At 42.3% G+C, this 23,077-nt stretch overlaps 1 protein-coding gene across 1 annotated transcript in view; it reads right to left on the reverse strand.

Moving 5' to 3' along the window:
* LOC115474784 (breakpoint cluster region protein-like) overlaps positions 1 to 23,077 on the reverse strand; it is a 262,364-nt gene that overhangs the window by 117,319 nt on the left and 121,968 nt on the right. The window contains 2 exon segments of the mRNA XM_030210439.1: positions 313 to 481; positions 11,416 to 11,528. Coding sequence (XP_030066299.1) covers positions 313 to 481; positions 11,416 to 11,528 — 282 coding nt within the window.

The following is a 23,077-nucleotide window of genomic DNA, read 5'->3' on the forward strand; positions in this document are numbered from 1 at the left end:
TCTTATTCTGGTGCTTTCTCAGCCCACTGAATCCCTGCCAGTATATGAAGAATTATTTATTTATAAAACTTTATGTACCCTCTGCTTGACAGCCCAAAATGCCAATCAAGATGGTATACAGTCATAAAATATAAAAACCCCAGTTAACGTCAAGGAAATAGCAGTGCTCTCACTGCTTTCCTAACCTGCAAGCCTGGCATTCATTCATTCATTTTGGCTTTGGTAAACTGGAGACACTAACAAAGTATCTTGGGAATTAATAGATGTTACTGGGTGTCCTCAATTCTCCTGAATTTCATTGATTTGACTTACCTTCTCCTCCTGGATTTCCAGCCTAGTCTGGCGGATTGTCTTCCGTATGTCATTTATGAGCTCCTGTGGTTCAGCTGGGATTGTTGGCACAATATCTTCCTCTACCAATGATTGCAGAGTGAGGTCAGTCAGGAGGACAGACCACTCATGCTTATAATAGTCCTGTTTCCTAGTAAAACAGAAAGAAAGGAGGAAGAGCTGGGGAAAATGAACAGTGCTAAAATTATGGCACTCTGAGTTCCCCCATTCTCACCACTTCTATACTGTTCCCTATAGCATGTCTTGTTGGGTGGGTAGATGATTGGAATAGATTATATGTTTGATTAGCTAAGTGAGTGAATAGGCAGATGATAGAATGGCCAGATGGTTGGGTTATTCTGTCTCTGGATGATTATGCTGATGAATGATTGGATTGTTAGTTGGACTAATGGTTACATACCTTCTAGGTTCAATTATAAGAAATGGGGATTTAACAAAAAATTTTCAAAATCCCATCTGGTGCTGAACATTGCTTGTGCTTGTTTATAAATATCAGTTACCTAATGTGCCAGAATATTTGTCTTGCCTTCTTATTCCCTATGCTCCTTAATCATTAATCCAGCACAGCTATACAGGTGATCAATAGCTGCAGGAAGTGGATTGTTCAGTCTGAAAAGTTCCTTCACATCAGGCCAGGCTGCAGCACTACTGATGTCTTATGACTGGGTCTGCAGGTATTGATCAAGGAACTCTTTCTGAAACACTTCTGTATAGTAAAGAATGCCTTATCATCATTATTGTCATTATCATCTGTGTTACAAGTAGTGCTGTCTAATTTATCACTTGTATCTTCATCTTTGTTATCATCGTCATGCTGGTCAATTGCAGAGAAAGCTTTCACAAAGTTGGAATCATTGTGTAACAATTTTTCATCTGATGGCAAACTCTATTTGAATAAGAACCTAAGCGTTGCCATACTGGGACAGACCAAAAGTCCATCAAGACCAGCATCCTGTTTCCAACAGTGGCCAATCCAGGTTACAAGTACCTGGCAAGATCCCAAAACAGTACAATACATTTTAAGCTGCTTATCCTAGAAATAAACAGTGGATTTTCCCCAAGCCCATCTTAATAATGGCTTATAGACTTTTCTTTAGAAAACTAGCCAAACCTTTTTTAAAACCCGGTAAGCTAACTGCTTTTACTACATTCTCTGGCAAAGAATTCCAGAGTTTAATTACAAGTTGAGTGAAGAAATATTTTCTCCAATTTGTTTTAAATTTACTATTTTGTAGCTTCATTGTGTGCCCCTTAGTCCTAGTATTTTTGGACAGAGTAAACATTGATTCACGTCTACCTATTCCACTCCACTCATTATCTTATAGACCTCTATCATATCTCCCCTCAGCCTTCTTTTCTCCAAGCTGAAGATCCCTAGCCGCTTTAGCCTTTCCTCATAGGGAAGTTGTCCCATCCCCTTTATTGTTTTTGTCACACTTCTCTGTACCTTTTCTAATTCCACTATATCTTTTTTGAGATGCAGTGACCAGAATTGCACAAAGTATTCAAGGTGCGGTTGCACCACGGAGTGATACAAAGGCATTATAACGTCCTTATTTTTGTTTTCCATTCCTTTCCTAATAATACCTAACATTCTATTTGCTTTCTTAGCCACCACTGCACACTGAGCAGAGGGTTTCAACATATCAACGATGACACCTAGATTCTTTTCCAGGTCGGTGACTCCTAGTGTGGAACCTTGCATCATGTAGCTATAGTTGAGTTCCTCTTTCCCACATGCATCACTGTGCACTTGCTCACATTAAGCATCATCTGCTATTTGAATGTCAAGTCTCCCAGTCTCATAAGGTCCTCTTGTAATTATTCACAATCCTCTTGTAATTTAACAACTTTGAATAACTTTGTGTTTTCAGCAAATTTAATTATCTCACTAGTTACTCCCATCTCTAGATCATTTATAAATATGTTACAAACAGTGGTCCCAGCACAGACCCCTGTGGAACCCCACTATCTACCCTTCTCCATTTAGAATACTGACCAGTTAACCCTACTCTCTGTTTTTTATCCTTTAACCAGTTTTTATTCCACAATAGAACACTACCTCCTATCCTAGGACTCCAATTTCCTCTTTTGTGAGATGCTTTATCAAAGGCCTTTTGAAAATACATCCAGATACACAATATCGACCGGTTCACCTTTATCCACATGTTTGTTCACCCCTTCAAAGAAATGTAGTAGATTTGTGAGGCAACATTTCCCTTCACTAAATCCATGTTGGCTTAGTCTCATTAATCCATGCTTATGAATATGCTCTGTAATTTTGTTCTTTATAAGAGTCTCTACCATTTTGCCTGGCACTGACATGAGGCTCACCAGTCTATAATTTCCCAAATCACCTCTGGAATCTTTTTAAAAAATTGGCGTTACATTGGCCACCCTCCAATCTTCCAGTACCAAGCCTGATTTTAAAGATAAATTATGTAATGCTAACAATAGTTCTGCAAGTTCATTTTCAATTCTATCTGGTTCTAGGAATTTACTACTCTTTAGTTTGTCAAGTTGCACCATTATATCTTCCAGGTTTACAGAGATTTGATTCAGTTTCTCTAACTCATCAAGAACTGCTGCAAGAATGTTATGAGTGGGAACCCTTCTGTCTTTTGGCCGGACAAGCTGACTTCTTTTCCAAAGACAATCAATCCAGTCAGTGATGTGCTGGTAAATTTTTAACAGGCTCTTTCCTCAGGTATAGCCAGCCTTGCAATTTTTTTTTGGGGGGGGAGCATGCAGGGGTGGACTGGGGGCCTCAGTCTAACTCTGCACCCCCCCCCCCCAAATTGTAGGGCTGGCTATAACCAGGGAGAGAGCCTGGGGGGGGGGGGGGGGCAATGCATTACTGTCTGTAGGGAAAAAAAAAAGATTTTAAATGCTCCCAGGTTCCAAACTAATTTATGTTTAATGTGGGATAAAATACCGTAAATAAATAGAAAGATAGAAACTCTGAATGTTGAGCACCTGATTCTCATAACATGATGTCTGTTTTAGTGGCCCTTTACCAGGAGAAGAATAAAATCTCTGCACGAATATAACATATGCTAGGGTGTCCCTATAACCAGCCCCTCCAATTGACACATTGATTACAGTTTATAACAAATTCCTATTTTATTTATGAAAAGTTATTCTGTTATTATACTTCCTCTATGTACATCTGTATGAAGAAGCTGGCATGTTTGAAAATATAAGTGAGATTAAATACAAATTCAACAATTTTTTTATAGTATTCTCCCCACCCCACCCACCTACCTTATTAACTATTCCTCCCCACTCCCCCGAGCCGCAGGGTCCCAGCACATACCTGAACTGAAGCCACCCGGGTGGTCTAGTGGATTCTGCAGGGCAGGAAAGATCCCCAGTCTTTCTTGCCCGCTGCTGGTGCTGACTCTCTTGCTGCTGCATCTTCTTTAAAATGGCTGCCGAGACTTACAACGGCGGCCTTGCAAGACGTCAGCGGAAGTCTTGTGAGACTGCCGCTGAAAGTCTCAGCAGCCATTTTTAAAGAGCGATGCGGCTGCAGGAGGGTCAGCGCTAGCAGCAGGCAAGAAAGACTGGGGATCTTTCCTGCCCAGAAGAATCCACTAGACCACGAGGGTGGCTGCCTTTAGGTATATGCCGGGACCCTGCGGCTCGCAGGAGGGAGCGCCCTGCCTGAACAACAACAACTGGCTTGCCCTGCCTGAACAACCATCTCGCAAACTATTAAAAAATTTAACAACCGGCTCTTGTGAGCCAGCTCCAGCACACCACTGAATCCAATGGACAGTCACTCCAAAGAGAGCTTTAAACTAAATTTTCTGGGGATGGGTGAGAAAAGCTCCAAAGTCACTAACAATCCTCAGGACAGTAAGATCTCAATCACCCCTATAGAAAGGGAAAAAAAGGGAAAAAGGGTAATATCTGGAGAGCCTTACATACCAGTGCACATAATTGTATGATAAACAAATGGCTAGATCTAGAGGATGCAATGATAGAAGCCAACCTGGATTTCGTGGCAGTCACAGAGGTGTGGTTCACGGAGAACCATGACTGGGATATAGTTATACCTGGCTATAATGCACTCAGGAAGGACAGGGTAGAGGAATGGCATTATATGTTAAGAATAATATCAAAGTAACAGAGCTTCAGGATGTATGGGGTAAGGAAGAAGCGCTGTGGGTTAAACTGCTAAGAGGGAAAAGAAAATGTATTTATATTGGTGTAATATACAGGTCACTTTCACAGTCAAAAGAAATGGACAGACTTAATTGAAGATATCCACAAGACAGCTAGGAGAGGGAAAGTACTACTGATCGGTGATTTTAGTATGCCGGACGTCGATTGGGGCATCCCTGCTGCTGGGTCGGTTAGAAGCAAAGGGATCTTGGATTCACTACAGGAAGAATTGTTTCAGCAGTGGGTGATAGAACAGATGTGGGATGGAGCTATTCTAGACCTTATGCTTACAAACAAGGACATTGTTTCTGATGTTACGATGGCAGACCATTTGGCATCTAGTGATCACTGAATGGTATGGTTCAATATTAAGACAAAGTTGGAGAGGGCTTATTCGAGATTGAATGTCCTAGATATCAAAACAACTAATTTTGCCAAGATGGGAGAATTTCTCAAGGAAGAGTTGGTTGGATGGGAACAGCTGAAGGAAATAGAACAGCAGTGGATGAAACTGAAAAGAGCTATTTTAAAGATGACTATCCTTTATGTTAGAAAATTACATAAGAGTAAGAGAAAAAGAAGGCTGCTCTGGTTCTCAAATGCTGAAAAGGTAAGTGAAAGAAGATTAGACTGCACAAGTTACAAGAGGACTCAGAAAAGGGAAGACAAGCAAAAATACCCGGAAAAGCTAAGAGAAGCTGGAAAAACTGTCAGGAAAGTGACATTTGGCATCTAGTTTACTCATGTGGTGAGTAAACGAATGGAAGAAAAGATAGCCAATATGGTAAAATTGGGGGACGAGACATTTTTCAGATATGTAAGTGACATGAGGAAGTGCCAAAATAGCATTGTGAGGCTCAAAGCTAAGGAGGAGAAATATGTAGAAGTTAATAAGGATAAAGTGAACTGCTTAACAATTATTTCTGTTCTGTGTTCAGGGATGGCCGGGAGTAGGACCGCAGAAAACAAATGCTAAGGGGGGGTGGATGTGCGGTAGACTGGGACCGATTCTCAGAAGACTGTATTCGTGAGGAGCTAGCTAAACTAAAAGTAGAGAAAGCGATGGGGCTTGATTGTATACATCCGAGGGTACTTAAGGAACTTGGAGATGTTCTGGCAGCTCCGCTGTCTGAATTGAATAGACTGCAGGACCCAAGGCAGCATGGCTTCACTAGAGGCAGGTCGTGTCAGATGAATCTACATAGTAACATAGTAAGTGACGGCAGAAAAAGACCTGTAGGGTCCATCCAGTCTGCCCAATAAGATAAACTCATGTGTGCTACTTTATATGTATACCTGACCTTGATTTGTATCTGCCATTTTCAGGGCACAAACCGTAGAAGTCTGCCCAGCACTAGCCACGCCTCCCAACCACTAGCCCTGCCTCCTAACCACCAGTGCTGCCACCCAATCTCTGCTAAACTTCTGAGGATCCATTTCTTCTGAACAAGATTCCTTTATGTTTATCCCATGCTTTTTTGAATTCCGCTACCGTTTTCATCTCCACCACCTCCCTCGGGAGGGCATTCCAAGTATCCACCACTCTCTCCTTGAAAAAATACTTCCTGACATTTTTCTTGAGTCTGCCCTCCTTCAAACTCATTTCATGTCCTCTAGTTCTACCACCTTCCCGTCTCCGGAAAAGGTTTGTTTGCGGATTAATACCTTTCAAATATTTGAACATCTGTTTCTCCTTTCCTCCAGGGTCAGGTCAGCAAGTCTCTCCTCATATGTCTTGTAACACAAATCCCATACCATTTTTGCACCGCTTCAATTCTTTTTACATCCTTAGCAAGATACGGCCTCCAAAACTGAACACAATACTCCAAGTGGGACCTCACCAACGAATTGTTCAGGGGCATCAATGGTATGGGATTTTCTTCTGCTGGTCACACCTCTCTCTATACAGCCTAGCAATCTTCTGGCTATGGCCATCACCTTGTCACACTGTTTTGTCGCTTCAGATCCTCAGATACTATCACCCCAAGATACCTCTCCCTGCCTGTACATATCAGGCTCTCACCACCTAACACATACGTCTCCCGTGGATTTCTACTCCCTAAGTGCATCACTTTGCATTTCCTCGCATTGAATTTTAATTGCCAAACATTAGACCATTCTTCTAGCTTCTGCAGATCCTTTTTCATGTTTTCCACTCCCTCCGGGGTGGCCACTCTGTTACAAATCTTGGTATCATCCGCAAAAAGGCAAACATTACCTTCTAACCCTTCGGCAATGTCACTCACAAATATATTGAACAGAATTGGCCCCAGCACTGATCCCTGAGGCACTCCGCTACTCACCTTTCCCTCATCTGAGTGAATTCCATTAACCACCACCCTCTGGCGTCTGTCCGCAACCAGTTCCTAATCCAGTTTACCATGTCAGGTCCTATCTTCAGCCTGTCAAGTTTATTCAAGAGCCTCCTGTGGGGAACTGCGTCAAAAGCTTTGTTGAAGTCTAAAGTAGATTACATCTATAGCACGTCCTTGATTCAATTCTCCGGTCACACAGTCAAAGAATTCAATAAGATTTGTTTGGCACGATTTCCCTTTGGTAAAACCATGTTGTCTCGGATCGTGCAACTTATTGGCTTCTATGAAATTCACTATCCTTTCCTTCAGCATTGCTTCCATTACTTTTCCAATAACCGAAGTGAGGCTTACCGGCCTGTAGTTTCCAGCTTCCCTATCACCACTTTTGTGAAGAGGGACCACATCTGCTCTTCTCCAATCACATAGAAACTCTCCCGTCTCCAAGGATTTATTAAACAAATCTTTAAGAGGACCTACCAGAACCTCTCTGAGCTCCCTCAATATCCTGGGGTGGATCCTGTCCGGTCCCATGGCTTTGTCCACCTTTAGATTTTCAAGTTGTTCATATACACTCTGTTCTGTGAACGGTGCTATATCCACTCCATTCTCATATGTACTTTTGCCAGTCAATCGTGGTCCTTCTCCAGGATTTTCTTCTGTGAAAACAGAACAAAAGTATCTGTTTAGCAAATTTGCTTTTTCTTCATTATTATCTACATAGTGGTTTGCAGCATCTTTCAGTTTCACAATTCTCTTTTTAGTCTTCCTCCTTTCACTAATATACCTGAAGAAATTTTTGGCGCCCCTCTTTACATTTCTAGCCATTTGTTCTTCCGCTTGTGCTTTCACCAGATGTATCTCTCTCTTGGCTTCTTTCAATTTCATCCGGTATTCCTCTCCGTGTTCCTCTTCTTGAGTTTTTCTGTATTTCATGAAGGCCGACGTTTTAGCCTTTGTTTTCTCAGCCACTTGCTTGGAGAACCATATCGGTTTCCTTTTTCTCTTGCTTTTATTTACTCTCCTTACATAAACGTTTGTGGCCATATTTATAGCTTCTTTCAGCCTGCACCACTGACCTTCCACTTCTCATATGTCCTCCTAGCCCATCAGCTCCTTCCTCAGGTATTCCCCCATTTTACTAAAGTCAGCATGCTTGAAATCCAGGACTGAGTTTTGAGTGGCCGCCCTCCACTTCAGCTGTTATATCAAACCAAACTGTTTGATGGTCACTGCTGCCCAGGTGGGCACCCACTTGGACATTTGACACACTATCCCCATTTGTGAGCACCAGATCCAGCATCACTTCCTCCCTCATGGGTTCTGTCACCATTTGTCAGAGCATAGCACTTTGAAAAGCATCCATGATCTCTCTACTTCTTTCTGATTCTGCAGATGGAACTTTCCAATCTACATCTGACAGATTGAAATCACCCAGCAACAGCACCTCTCTTTTCTTTCCCAAGAAAAGAATCTGATTGATTTCTTTGAGTGACCAAACAGTTGGACATGGGAGAGACGCTATATGTGGTGTACTTAGATTTTAGCAAAGCCTTTGACACGGTTCTCACAGGCAACTGATAAATAAACTGAGTGCCCTTGGTATGGGACCTAAAGTGACTGGGTTAAAAACTGGTTAAATGGGAGTAGACAGAGGGTAGTGGTAAATGGAACTTGCTCTGAGAAAAGGGCAATATTGCACAAGGGCTGTCTGGTAAGGTTTGTCTCTTTGCGGATGATACCAAACTCTGTAATAGGGTGGATACCCCAGAGGGTGTGGATGGCATGAGTAAAGATCTAGCGAAGCTTGAAGAATGGTCTGAAAATTGGCAACTAAGGTTTAATGCTTAGAAATATAGGGTCATGCACTTGGGTTACAATAATCCAAGGAAACAGTACAGTATAGGGGGTGAAGTGCTTCCGTGTATGAAAGAAGACCGGGACTTGGGGGTGATTGTGTCCAAGGACCTTATGGTGGCCAAACAGGTAGAAAAGGCAATGGTCAAAGCCAGAAGGATGCTTGGGTGCCTAAGGAGAGGGATAACCAGCAGGAAAAAAGAGTTGATAATGCCCTTGTATAAGTCTCTGGTGAGGCCCCAGTTGGAGTACTGCATGCAATTCTGGAGACTGCACCTACAGAAAGATATAAACAGGATGGAGACAGTCCAGAGGGTGGCTACCAAAGTGGTAAATGGTTTCTGTCTTAAAACAAATAGGGACAGGCTTATGGCTTATGGCAATACTTTTGTACTTATGACCTCAACATGTATACGCTGGATGAGAGGCAGGAGAGAGGGGATATGATAGGGACGTTTAAATACTTCAGTGGTGTTAATGTACAGGAGGTGAACTTTTTCCAAATGAAGGAAAACTCTGGAATGAGAGGGCATAGGATGAAGTTAAGAGGAAATAAGCTTAGGAGGAATCTAAGAAAATACTATTTCATGGAAAGGGTGGTGGAGCATGGAATGGCCTCTTGGTGGAGGTCGTGGAGATGAGGACTGTGTAGGAATTTAAGAAGGCATGGGACAGGCACATGAGATTCCTCAGTAAAAAAAAGGAGCTAGTGGTTACTGAGGAAGGGCAGACTGAATGAGCCATTTGGCCTTTATCTGTCATCATGATTCTGTGTTTCTATATAAATTTCCATGGGATGACCAGCAGTCTTTTGTGGTACGGACATATATCTGATCACCAAGAACTGCAACTAGCTTCACCTCCATTTCAAAGTGACCCAACTCATCACTGTTTAGCTGGAGACCAATAACCAATTCAACAAACACAGGCATCACCATTGTCCTCATAGGCTATATTCAGTGAACAGGAAAAGATGAGATGATACACTGTTTGCGTGGCGAGGTTTGCAATAGCAAAATCCTGTTCCCGGTTTTGCTGTTTCATTTAGTTTACTGAGGCATTGTCATTTATGTTTTGCTTCCACTTTCATTGCTTACTTTTAACTGCAAGCATCAGATGTAACTCAGTAAAAGTAGTCACAATTGGTGAAATTATTACTTCGGTAAAAGTAAAAATGTATCTTGTACTTCTTTACAAGTAAAAGTGACAACATTTTTACTTAAGTACAGTAACTAATTATATTTACTTAGTTACTATACAATACCTAATGGAAATACATACAGTGGCATCCTGCTGGACCCAAGCAGAGAAAAGGCAGTGGTGTCTTCCTGGTCCCAGGCAAGGGAAAAAGAAACACTGCTCCATTGGGTTTGGGTGGGAAAAACAGAAGCAGTTCCTGGATGATCTCACATAGAAAAGCAGGCAATGAGTAAGTACATAAGTATTACCACACTGGGACAGACCAAAGGTCCATCCACTGTTGCCAACAGTGGCCAATCCAGGTCACAATTACCTGGTAAGATCCCCCAAAAGTAAGGGTTTGGTTTGACTATACTGGCTTAAATATAAGAGGATTGTTTTATATACAGGGTTCTTTATAAACTTAGCCAATACATGGTCAGATTGTTGGTTGATTGAAAGGCTAACTGAGTATCATGTCTGCGAATTAATGATACTTAGTGCTCACTATTGCTTACCCCTGTTTGAGTTTTGCACACAGCAGGAAGTCACTGAAGAGAAAGAGATGTCATAGTAACATAGTAGATGATGGCAGAAAAAGACCTGCATGGTCCATCCAGTCTGCCCAAGACAAACTCATATGTGTATACCTTACCTTGAATTGAATTTGTACCTGTCCTTTTCAGGGCACAGACCATATAAGTCTGCCCAGCAGTATTTCCCGCCTCCCAACCACCAGTCCCGCCTCCCATCACCTATCCTTGCTTCCCAACCACCACCCCCTCTTCCCCCCACCTGCTCCGCCACCCAATTTCAGCTAAGCTTCTGAGGATCCATTCCTTCTGCACAGGATTCCTCTATGCATATCCCATGCATGTTTGAACTCCGTTACCGTTTTCATCTCCACCACCTCCCGCGGGAGGGCATTCCAAGCGTTCACCACCCTCTCCGTGAAAAAATACTTCCTGACATCTTTCCTGAGTCTGCCCCCCTTCAATCTCATTTCATGTCCTCTCGTTCTACCGCCTTCCCATCTCCGGAAAAGATTTGTTTGCGGATTAATACCTTTCAAATATTTGAACGTCTGTATCATATCACCCCTGTTCCTCCTTTCCTCCAGGGTGTACATGTTAAGGTCAGCAAGCCTCTCTTCATACGTCTTGGAACGTAAATCCCATACCATCCTCGTAGCTTTTCTTTGCACCGCTTCCATTTTTTTAACATCCTTCGCAAGATACGGCCTCCAAAACTGAACACAATACTCCAGGTGGGGCCTCACCAACGTCTTATACAGGGGCATTAAAACCTCCTTTCTTCTGCTGGTCACTCCTCTCTCTATACAGCCTAGCAATCTTCTAGCTATGGCCACCGCCTTGTCGCACTGTTTCGTCGCCTTCAGGTCCTCAGATACTATCACCCCAAGATCCCTCTCCCCGTCCGTGCCTATCAGACTCTCCCCGCCTAACACATACGTCTCCCTTGGATTTCTACTCCCTAAGTGCATCACTTTGCATTTCTGCGAGACTTAGTGCTCACTATTGCTTACCCCTGTTTGAGTTTTGCACACAGCAGGAAGTCACTGAAGAGAAAGAGATGTCGTAGTCGTCTGCTGCCATCTGATACTTCAACAAGGAATCCATCTTTCACCAGGTGACGTCTCTATAAGAAAGAGAGCAGAGACAGAATTATCTTGATAAATTCTACTCTCTTGTGATAGACATAGAGAAAGAGGAAAAGAAAAGTTAGGCTCCTAAAATTAGCTTTTTGGAAAATTTATTAGAACTGAGTGCTAGCTTCACTAGGCACAAAAATTTAGGAAATAGTGGGCAGCAACAGGGGCAAATTTAGGTTAGGGAAATAGCAGGTTAGCACTGATTTTAAGTACTAGCCCTCAGATTCTATACATTGCAAATTAAATTGGCCATGCAAATTCAGTCATATTCTGGATTTGTGCACGCAACTTAATTATTTAACAAGTCAGTTGCACTGATAATTGCCACTTAACAAGCAATTAACACTAATTGGCATACATAGAGATTCTGAGAGGGGGGCGTGTCAAGATGGCGGTCTGATCACGCTTGCTGCTCGACCGATATTGTTTGCTGGCGTTTGCTTCAAATTTCTTTTCTTTTTAATATGCCTCATATTGATTCAATAAGTCAAATGGAACAAATGCAGCAAGAATTGAAAAACTTAAAAACCACAACTGAGGTCTTGATTACAGATAAACTCGTGATATATAAGAAGATAGAACAAATAGAAAATTTTAATAGACGCTTGAATTTGAGAGTACTGAATTTTCCTTTTGTGTTTGGAATGAACTCAACGGATCTTTTCAAAAAATACCTACAGGAAATACTTCTTTACCTAGCTTCAGCTATACCTCCATTTAGCAAGATTTATTATTTACTGTTACCTAAAAAGTCTGAAGCTGGAGTTAATACTGAAGATTTAATAATTTTAGGGGATTTACCTTTTAAATCAACAAAATACTCAAGGAATCCAGGATATCTCAGCACTGTTAGAAGAATCAATATCAGAAGTGGCTCAACGTCAAACCTTAATAGTATCATTAGTATTTGAGCAAGATTTGAACTCTTTAATTAAAATGTACTTTAAAAACTCCTTAAAACTATTTTGTGGTCAAAGGATTTGGATTTTTCCAGATGTCACCAAAACAACACAAGACAGAAGGAAACAGTTCCTGGTGTTTACAGAAGAGACAAGGGCATGGGGCGCAACATTTTTACTAGCTTATCCTTGTAAATGCTTAGTAAAATATATGGGTAATAAATATGTTTTCTTCGAACTGGGACATCTTAAAACTTTTCTAGATATGAAAAAGCTGTCCACGCCCCTTCGAGAGAAACTACATTGGCTACCTGTCAAAGATCGAATCACCTTTAAACTCTGCTCTCTAGTTCACAAAATCCTATATGGTGAGGTACCTGGCTACATGATTGATCTCATCATCCTACCTCTCCGGAATACATTTAGACTCTCCCGTTCATATCTTACCCTTCATTATCCAGAATGCAACGGCATCAAGTAAAAATACACGTATGCTACCTCCTTCTCTTTCATCAGCACTCAGCTTTGGAACTCTTTGCCAAAGACCATTAAAACCATCACCAACCATCTAACTTTCAGGAAATCTCTAAAGACCATGTTATTTGGAAGTGCTTATCCCACTGCCTCTGCATGTATCTCCACTGTTGGAAGCGCATCGATCTAGAGTCATTTTGGACACATTCCCATTCCCTCTTCCCTCCAGGTTTCCCTAATCCTTCTGTCCATTCCTATTCTTCCCCAATATCTCTTGTAGGTTTTTCTGCTGTATTAGCTTCATTTTACTGCATTGGCATCTGCCTCTGTGCTCCGTTGTAAGCCACATTGAGCCTGACACTGTTGGGAAACTGTGGGGTACAAATGAGATAAATAAATACATAAGTAATGCCACACTGGGAAAAGACCAAAGGTCCATCAAGCCCAGCATTCTGTCCACGATAGCGGCCAATCCAGGCCAAGGGCACCTGGCGAGCTTCCCAAATGTACAAACATTCTATACATATTATTCCTCGAATTGTGGATTGTTCCCAAGTCCATTTAGTAGTGGTTTATGGACATGTTCTTTAGGAAACCGTCTAACCGCTTTTTAAACTCTGCTAAGCTAACCACATTCACCATGTTCTCCGGCAACGAATTCCAGAGTTTAATTATGCGTTGGGTGAAGAAACATTTTCTCTGATTTGTTTTAAATTTACTACACTGTAGTTTCATTGCATGCCCCCTAGTCCTAGTATTTTTGGAAAGCGTGAACAGATGCTTCAGATCCACCTGTTCCACTCCACTCCACTCATTACTTTATATACATCTATCATGTCTCCCCTCAGCCGTCTGTTCTCCAAGCTGAAAAGCCCTAGCCTCCTTAGTCTTTCTTCATAGGGAAGTCGTCCCATCCCCGCTATCATTTTAGTCGCCCTTCGCTGCACCTTTTCCAATTCTACTGTATCTTTCTTGAGATGTGGCAACCAGAATTGAACACAGTACTCAAGGTGCGGTCGCACGATGGAGCGATACAACAGCATTATAACATCCTCACACCTGTTTTCCATACCTTTCCTAATGATACCCAACATTCTATTCGCTTTCCTAGCCGCAGCAGCACACTGAGCAGAAGGTTTCAGTGTATTATCGACGACGACACCCAGATCCCTTTCTTGGTCCATAACTCCTAACATGGAACCTTGCGTGATGTAGCTATAATTCGGGTTCTTTTTCCCACATGCATCACCTTGCACTTGCTCACATTAAACGTCATCTGCCATTTAGCCGCTCAGTCTCCCAGTCTGTAATTTTTCACAATCCTGTCGCGAGTTAAAGACTTTGAATAATTTTGTGTCATCAGCAAATTTAATTACCTCGCTAGTTACTCCCATCTATAAATCATTTATAAATATATTAAAAAGCAGCGGTCCTAGCACAGACCCCTGAGGAACCCCACTAGCTACCCTTCTCCATTGTGAATACTGCCCATTTAATCCCACTCTGTTTCCTATCCTTCAGCCAGTTTTTAATCCACAATAGAACATTTCCTCCTATCCCATGACCCTCCAATTTCCTCTGTAGCCTTTCATGTCAATCGCCTTTTGAAAATCCAGATACACAATATCAACCGGCTCCCCTTTGTCCACGTGTTTGTTTACTCCTTCAAAGAATTGAAGTAAATTGGTCAGGCAAGATTTCCCCACACAACCTGTATGTAGGTGAGTTCTGAGGTAGAGTTTGGGCAGAGAGTGAGCAGAGTTGCAATTTATGTGTAAATGTCCTCAACTTCAATTTAGGCAGGTTTTTTGATGCTTTATTAAAACACAAATTTGTCTACATTTCTATATGAAATAGCATCAAAATAAATGTTTATTTGGCCTTCACACATAGGTGACCTGTTATAAAATTACCCTCCACATGGCCAATTTTCGAATTCCCCCTAGGATCAAACAATTGAACGGACCTACCACAATGCATAGTGCTTCACTAATTTGTGACAATGAGCACTTTCCTCACAACCAAAGACTGAGAAAAAAGAATGGTTATAATTATCATTCTGTGTTTCTCCATTTTTCTTTATTTTATTTTTTTGTTATGTTGACATCATCACAGTCTTGCCTCCTCTCCTCTGCCACACATTCTTTGGCTCCTTTCTCCTCTTTCCTGGCTGGAGCGTTCCTCTGCTCCATGTAGTTAGTTGTCATATGGAAAGGTTCATTCTTTAATGAGACCAGTGTGAAGTACGCCCCTCTGAATGTCGAATTCAGGTTTTAGCTTGTGTTCCCAGTGACAATAGGAAATTCTAAAGAAAGATCAAAGATGCTCTTGAAATTATCTTAACATCAGATTTTTGTAGTCCATGTAAGCTACTGTGTCACTGACTTCAGGGAATAGAGGAGTCACTGAGATCCTATAGGGAATGGGGAGCTGTGCTCTGTAACCAGAATTAACCAGAGAGTTGAGACAGGCCTTCAGGTGGGAAATATCCAGGGTTGTGGGGTCTGTGTGTAGGAGCAAAAGGCACTACATACAGCACTACATGCCACTATATAACAAAGTTATATAGAATTACAAGACATCTTCCTGTATTACCAATCTGATATTAAAATATAGACTTTGGCTAACTTCATCTTTCACTGCCAAGGTCTGTTGCTTTTTAGGTTTAGTCTTGTGTGCTATCTGTAAGGATATTGCAAAACATTACTAAGGCTGCCAGTGGATGAGAAGAATAGCAACTACATTACATCACCACAAGGGGAATTCACAAGCTCGCTGTTGCAGACTTTGAGGCTTGTCCTCACCCAAGAAAAGCATTTGCTTACTTGAACAATGATGTAGTGCTAGTGGGACAATATTGTGGCCCCTCAAGCCACAATCTAGACAAAGTTTGTTATGCACTGACAACAAGGCCAGGAATGCATGTCACTGACTCAGCTGCAGCCTGCAATTTCTGTATAAAAACATAGTAACATAGTAGATGACGGCAGAAAAAGACCTGTACTGTCCATCCTGTCTGCCCAACAAGATAAACTCATATGTGCTACTTTATGTGTATACTTGACCTTGATTTGTATCTGCAATTTTCAGGGTACAGACCGTAGAAGTCTGCCCAGCACTAGCCCCGCCTCCCACTACCGGTGCTGCCACCCAATCTCCGCTAAGCTTCTGAGGATCCATTCCTTCTGAACAGGATTCCTTTATGTTTGTCCCATGCTTTTTTTAATTCCGCTACCGTTTTCATCTCCACCACCTCCAGTGGGAGGGCATTCCAAGTATCCACCACTCTCTCCGTGAAAAAATACTTCCTGACATTTTTCTTGAGTCTGCCCCCCTTCAATCTCATTTCATGTCCTCTAGTTCTACCGTCTTCCCATCTCCGGAAAAGGTTCATTTGCGGATTAATACCTTTCAGATATTTGAACGTCTGTCCCTCTAATTACCGACCCATCTCCCTCCTTCCCTTTCTCTCCAAATTACTTGAGCATGCTGTTCACCACCGCTGCCTTGATTTTCTGTCCTCACATGCTATTCTTGACCCACTACAATCTGGTTTTCGCCCTCTCCACTCAACCGAAACTGCGCTTACTAAAGTCTCCAATGACCTATTACTGGCTAAATCCAGAGGTCTCTATTCCATCCTCATTCTTCTTGATCTTTCCGCTACTTTTGACATTGTCGATCACAGCATACTCCTCGATACTCTGTCCTCACTTGGATTCCAGGGCTCTGTCCTTTCCTGGTTCTCTTCCTACCTCTCCCTCCGCACCTTCAGTGTTCACTCTGGTGGATCCTCTTCTACTTCTATCCCTCTGCCTGTCGATGTACCTCAGGGTTCTGTTCTTGGTCCCCTCCTCTTTTCTATCTACACTTCTTCCCTTGGTTCATTAATCTCATCCCATGGCTTTTCCTACCATCTCTATGCTGATGACTCCCAAATCTACCTTTCTACCCCTGATATCTCACCTTGCATCCAAACCAAAGTTTCAGCATGCTTGTCTGACATTGCTGTCTGGATGTCTCAATGCCACCTGAAATTAAACATGACCAAAACCGAGCTTCTCATTTTTCCCCCCAAACCCACCTCCCCACCCCCCCCGTTTTCTATTTCTGTTGATGGCTCTCTCATTCTTCCTGTCTCCTCAGCTCGAAACCTTGGGGTCATCTTTGACTCTTCTCTCTCCTTCATATCCAGCAGATCGCCAAAACCTGTTGTTTCTTTCTTTACAACATCCGTAAAATCCGCCCCTTTCTTTCCGAGCACTCTACCAAAACCCTCATCCACACCCTTGTCACCTCTCGTTTAGACTACAGCAATCTGCTTCTTGCTGGCCTCCCACTTAGTCACCTCTCCCCTCTCCAATCGGTTCAAAACTCTGCTGCCCATCTCATCTTCCGCCAGGGTCGCTTTACTCATACTATCCCTCTCCTCAAGTCGCTTCACTGGCTCCCTATCCGTTTTCGCATCCTGTTCAAACTTCTTCTACTAACCTATAAATGTACTCACTCTGCTGCTCCCCAGTATCTCTCCACACTCGTCCTTCCCTACACCCCTTCCCGTGCACTCCACTCCATGGATAAATCCTTCTTATCTGTTCCCTTCTCCACTACTGCCAACTCCAGACTTCGCGCCTTCTGTCTCGCTGCACCCTACGCCTGGAATAAACTTCCTGAGCCCCTAAGTCTTGCCCCATCCTTGGCCACCTTTAAATCTAGCCTGAAAGCCCACCTCTTTAACATTGCTTTTGACTCGTAACCACTTGTAACCACTCGCCTCCACCTACCCTCCTCTCCTCCTTCCTGTACACATTAATTGATTTGATTTGCTTACTTTATTTTTTGTCTATTAGATTTTAAGCTCTTTGAGCAGGGACTGTCTTTCTTCTATGTTTGTGCAGCGCTGTGTACGCCTTGTAGCGCTATAGAAATGCTAAATAGTAGTAGTAGTAGTAGTCTCGGATCTTGCAACTTATTGGTTTCCAAGAAATTCACTATCCTTTCCTTCAGCATCGCTTCCATTACTTTTCCAATAACTGAAGTGAGGCTTACTGGCCTGTAGTTTCCAGCTTCTTCCCTATCACCACTTTTATGAAGAGGGACCACATCCGCTTTTCTCCAATCCCACAAAACCTCTCCCGTCTCCAAGGATTTATTAAACAAATCTTTAAGAGGACCCGCCAGAACCTCTCTGAGCTCCCTCAATATCCTGGGGTGGATCCCGTCCGGTCCCATGGCTTTGTCCACCTTTAGATTTTTAAGTTGTTCATACACGTTCTCTTCTGTGAACGGTGCCTTATCCACTCCATTCTCATATGTACTTTTGCGAGTCAATCGGGGTCCTTCTCCAGGATTTTCTTCTGTGAAAACAGAACAATAGTATCTGTTTAGCAAATTTGCTTTTTCTTCATCATTATCTACATAGCGGTTCGCAGCATCTTTCAGTTTCACAATTCTCTTTTTGGTCTTCCTCCTTTCACTAATATACTGAAGAAATTTTTGGCGCCCCTCCTTACATTTCTAGCCATTTGTTCTTCCGCTTGCACTTTCGCAAGACATCTCTCTCTTGGCTTCTTTCAATTTTATCCGGTATTCCTCTCCGTGTTCCTCTTCTTGAGTTTTTCTGCATTTCATGAACACTAACTCTTTAGCCTTTATTTTCTCAGCCACTTGCTTGGAGAACCATGGCCTAGTGGTTAGGGTAGTGGAGGAGTGGCCTAGTGGTTAGGGTGGTGGACTTTGGTTTTGGGGAACTGAGGAACTGAGTTCAATTCCCACCTCAGGCACAGGCAGCTCCTTGTGACTCTGGGCAAGTCACTTAACCCTCCATTGCCCCAGGTACAAATAAGTACCTGTATACAATATGTAAGCCACATTGAGCCTGCCATGAGTGGGAAAGCACAGGGTACAAATGTAACAAAAAATAAAATATCAGTTTCCTTTTTCTCTTGCTTTTATTTACTCTCCTTACATAAAGGTTTGTGGCCGTAGTTATACCTTTTTTTCAGCCTGGACCACTGTCCTTTCACTTCTCATATGTCCTCCCAGCCCTTCAGCTCCTTCCTCAGGTATTGCCCCATTTTACTAAAGTCAACATGCTTGACATTCAGGACTTTGAGTTTTCAGTCGTCGCCCTCCACTTCAGCTGTTATATCAAACCAAACTGTTTGATGGTCACTGCTGCCCAGGTGGACACCCACTCGGACATTTGACACACTATCCCCATTTCTGAGCACCAGATCCAGCATCGCTCCCTAGCTTGTGGATTCCGTCACTATTTGTCAGAGCATAGCACTTTGAAAAGCATCCACAATCTCTCTACTTCTTTCCAATTCCGCAGATGGAACCTTCCAATCTGCATCTGGCAGATTGAAATCTCCCAGCAACAGCACTTCTCTCTTCTTTCCCAACTTTTGAATATCTGTGATCAGATCTTCATCTTGTTCTTCCGATTGTGTCGGAGGTCTCTAGACAACACCCACGTGGACAGAAGTTCTATCATCTCTTTTTAAGGTGATCCATATCGTTTCTTCCTTTCCCCATGCCCCCGTCATTTCAGTCACTGCGATATCATTTCTCACATACAGAGCTACTCCTCCACCTTTGCGACCATCTCTATCCTTCCTAAATAGATTTTAGCTTGGTATGTTTGCATCCCATTCATGGGAACTATTGAGCCATGTCTCCGTGACTGCAACAACGTCTAAGTCTGCCTCTAACATCAGGGCTTGCAGGTCATGAACTTTATTGCTTAGACTGTGAGCATTTGTGGTCATCGCTTTCCATCTACATTTCAGTGGTATTTTTATCTTCTGTTTAGTTTTTTGTTTAGCCTCACTTCCTGCTGTGTTGGTAAGAAGCGATTTGCTAAGATTGTTGTTTTCCTTGCTTTCTTTTCTACTGTCACATCTTGTCTTTAGCTTTAGCAGGGGGTGACCACTTGAAGTGAACTGCCTCCATATGCCACCTCCTCCTTCTAGTTTAAATGCCTAGAAATATATTATCTGAATTTCTCCCCAAGGATTTTTTTCCTGCCACAGTGAGATGCAGCCTATCGTTACAATATAGTCTTTTGTTTTTCCATGTATTGCCCCATCCTCCTATGTACCTAAATCCTTCTTGGTGACACCAGGCTTTGAGCCAGCTATTGAACTTTTCAGTACTTCACAATCTTTTCTCTCCCTTTCCAAAGGTAGGTAGTACTTCAGAGAAAGCTATTGTTTGTATCAAAGGTTTTAACCCCTCTCCCAGCTCCTGAAAAGCTCTCTGCACGGCAAGTGGGGTATTACTGGACAAGTCATTTGTTCCCAAGTGAATAACAACATCAGTGTTTGACTCCTTAGTTTCTTCTCTGATTATAGAGATTATTTGCTTGGTACTCCTGGTAGTTGAGGAGCCTGGAAGGCATTTCACTTTGCATGGCCCCTTGAACTGTGTTTCAAAGTTAATGCCTCTGATAATGGAATCCCCTAGTAGCAACAGTTTCCTGGTATGAGTTTCAACATTAGTGCTTTGGGGGGTGTCTTTTCTCTTTGGGCACCTTCATATCTTTTTGTTCCACCTACATTGCTTTTTCTTCTGCCTCAGTTCTATTTTCAGGGACATCACAGTACTGTAATGGAGCAAAAGAATTCTGTAGGAGCAACACTTGTGAGGACGGATGCTTCCGTGCCACATAACGTACTCTGCCTGAGCCTACCGTGAACCACCTATTCTTAGGTGGTTTTATCCTTTGAGGCAGTGGTGAGAAGTTAGTATGATTCTGTGCAGTCATAGAAGCTGCTTTAAGTGCATCCAATTCCTGCTTTACTTTACTGAGCTCCTGTTTTAAACTAGCAAGCTGAGACAGATAGGACAAGCCTTAAGATGATTGGCCTTGAAACTAAAGCACCACAATTATTACAGAGAATAAAAGTCATCCTGATTGGTTGAAATGGGTATGAACAGGTGTACTATGATGGGATTAACAGTCTGCAAGAGTGCCTGTGTATGACTGCGGAGTAAAGTTAATGAGTTTTGGCTTGTCTATATATGACTGGAAAACCCTGGGGTGGGTGAGATGTGGGGAGGGTGGGTGGGTGGGTGGGATTATAAGTCTCAGTGAATCAGCCAAGTGCTGTATCAAAAAAAGGTTCTCTAGGTATGACCAGAACTGATACAGTCTGATCAAACAATTTTCAGTTGATTTAACTCTCAAATCCCACTAGAATATAACTGTCCTTTAGTAAATAAATCTAAATATTCCCAATAAAAAAGAGGCTCATATCTGAGGCAAATGGCTGTTCATATTCCATTTGATCTGAAGTGCAGCCTCTGCCTGCCTGAGAAACACTCTGACACCTGCCGGACATTATGTGCCATCAGTGTCCAGGTTGTATAGTTGCCATGTAATTGTTGTGTGATTGTTGCTCTTGGGTTACAATAGCTGGCTGAAGTAGAAGCTTCCTTAGAGTTCATGTGCATTAACTCTGAGCTGTTTCTATGATAAGATCATCGTCATTATTCTTGCCTTTCATTTTGTTTTTGCTGGTATGTAAATAAATAAGCAATTTATTTTTATAATATTTTGGGGGTGTTGTGCCAGTATTTGTTAGTATATCTTGAGCATGAGGATTTGGATCCTAGATAAAGTATTTACTTTCCAACAGTGTACTGTCTAATGCTAAAGGGCTGCTGTTTCATATTTTTCATAATTTATGCTGAGAGTCATGTTCCCCAATTGCACCCAAAAAGGGTGTAATCTGTATTACCCTACATGTGTTGTAGAGTAGTAGTATATCATCTGCATAAAACTGAAAAGAAATAGCAAAACTCTTGATCAGTGAGACCAACAGGGCAAGAGAAAAGATAGATCCTTGTGGTACCCCACATGAAAGAGGTTTGGGATTGGAAGTTTAGTAGATGTAACAACCATACAGGAATGACCAGTGAGAAAAGACCAAAACCAACAGTTTCTGAGAAACCCAAAGATGCTAAGTAATTTAATAAGTGGTCAATGAGATCAAAGGCCACTGAAAGATCTAGAGATACAGCAAGAGCTATGCAACCTTTGTCTAATTTAGCATGACCTTCGCTAAGAACTTCAGTGAGTATAATTTCTGTTCTACAGGAAGGTCTGAAACTGGATTGCCGTGGAGTGGTCAATGAGATCAAAGGCTGCTGAAAGATCTAGAGATACAGCATGACCTTGGCTAAGAATTGCAGTGAGTATAGTTTCTGTACTACAGGAAGGTCTGAAACTAGATTGCCTGGATGAAATTAAAAATGCTATCTGTGAATTAGGTAAGTTGAATGAACACATTTCTCCACAATCTTAGACAGGAAACAGAGATTTGAGACAGGTTGGTAATGGGCTGGAATGGTTGAGTCAAGAGATGGTTTCTTCAGAATATGGCGGACTGCTGATGCCTTCCATTGAGCAGGAATAGAACTTGTGCTCAGGCTGAGGTGACTTGAGAAAGGACAAAAGGGAGTAAGGTTAAATTAGAATGGGTAATCCAAGATGAGGAGATTGGGTCCAGCAGGCAGGTGGGGGTGGGGTTTCATAGAATTAATAATTTTTGAAAGAGAGGTGAGTGACTGAACCTGGAATGACAACCATTTGGACATGCATAGTGAGGGGTCCCTGGTGGAGTGAAGAGACTGAGTAGAAGAAGACAACCCAGTTGGGCTATGAACCACTGAACAATTTGGAAAAGAAGTCCTGAATTAAAATCTTAGTGTGGAAGTAAGTGGAAAAACTTTCTGCTGAAGGTATTGAAGTAACTTATCTGGGACAGGGATTAGTGGAAAGTGACCAAAAAAATAGAGTATAGCTCCCTATAGGGGTTAGCAGCCTTAAGTATATGAAACAATAATATGATTTCTTTACCTATTTTATATGATAATTAAAAAGACAGTGACACTGTCTGCAGAGCTGTAACACTGCAGGAATTTTTGTTTTGAGCCAACGAAGCTCAGCCTGGTGCATTTCATGTTTTAAAAGATGAAGGCTCTCATGGTACCAGGGATGTCTGGGGGCATGTAAGTGGGGGGGGGGGGGGGGAGGCAGAATAAGAGAATGGGGGAGACTTTACGGCATCTTGAAGTGTTGAGGATCAACATTGGGCCTGATCTGTAAGGGATAGAGATAGAAAATCATCAAGGAAGCAGTGGCATAGTCAGAA

The sequence above is a fragment of the Microcaecilia unicolor genome, chromosome 7 (genome assembly GCF_901765095.1).
Source record: "Microcaecilia unicolor chromosome 7, aMicUni1.1, whole genome shotgun sequence".
NCBI classification, from domain to species: Eukaryota; Metazoa; Chordata; class Amphibia; order Gymnophiona; family Siphonopidae; genus Microcaecilia; species Microcaecilia unicolor.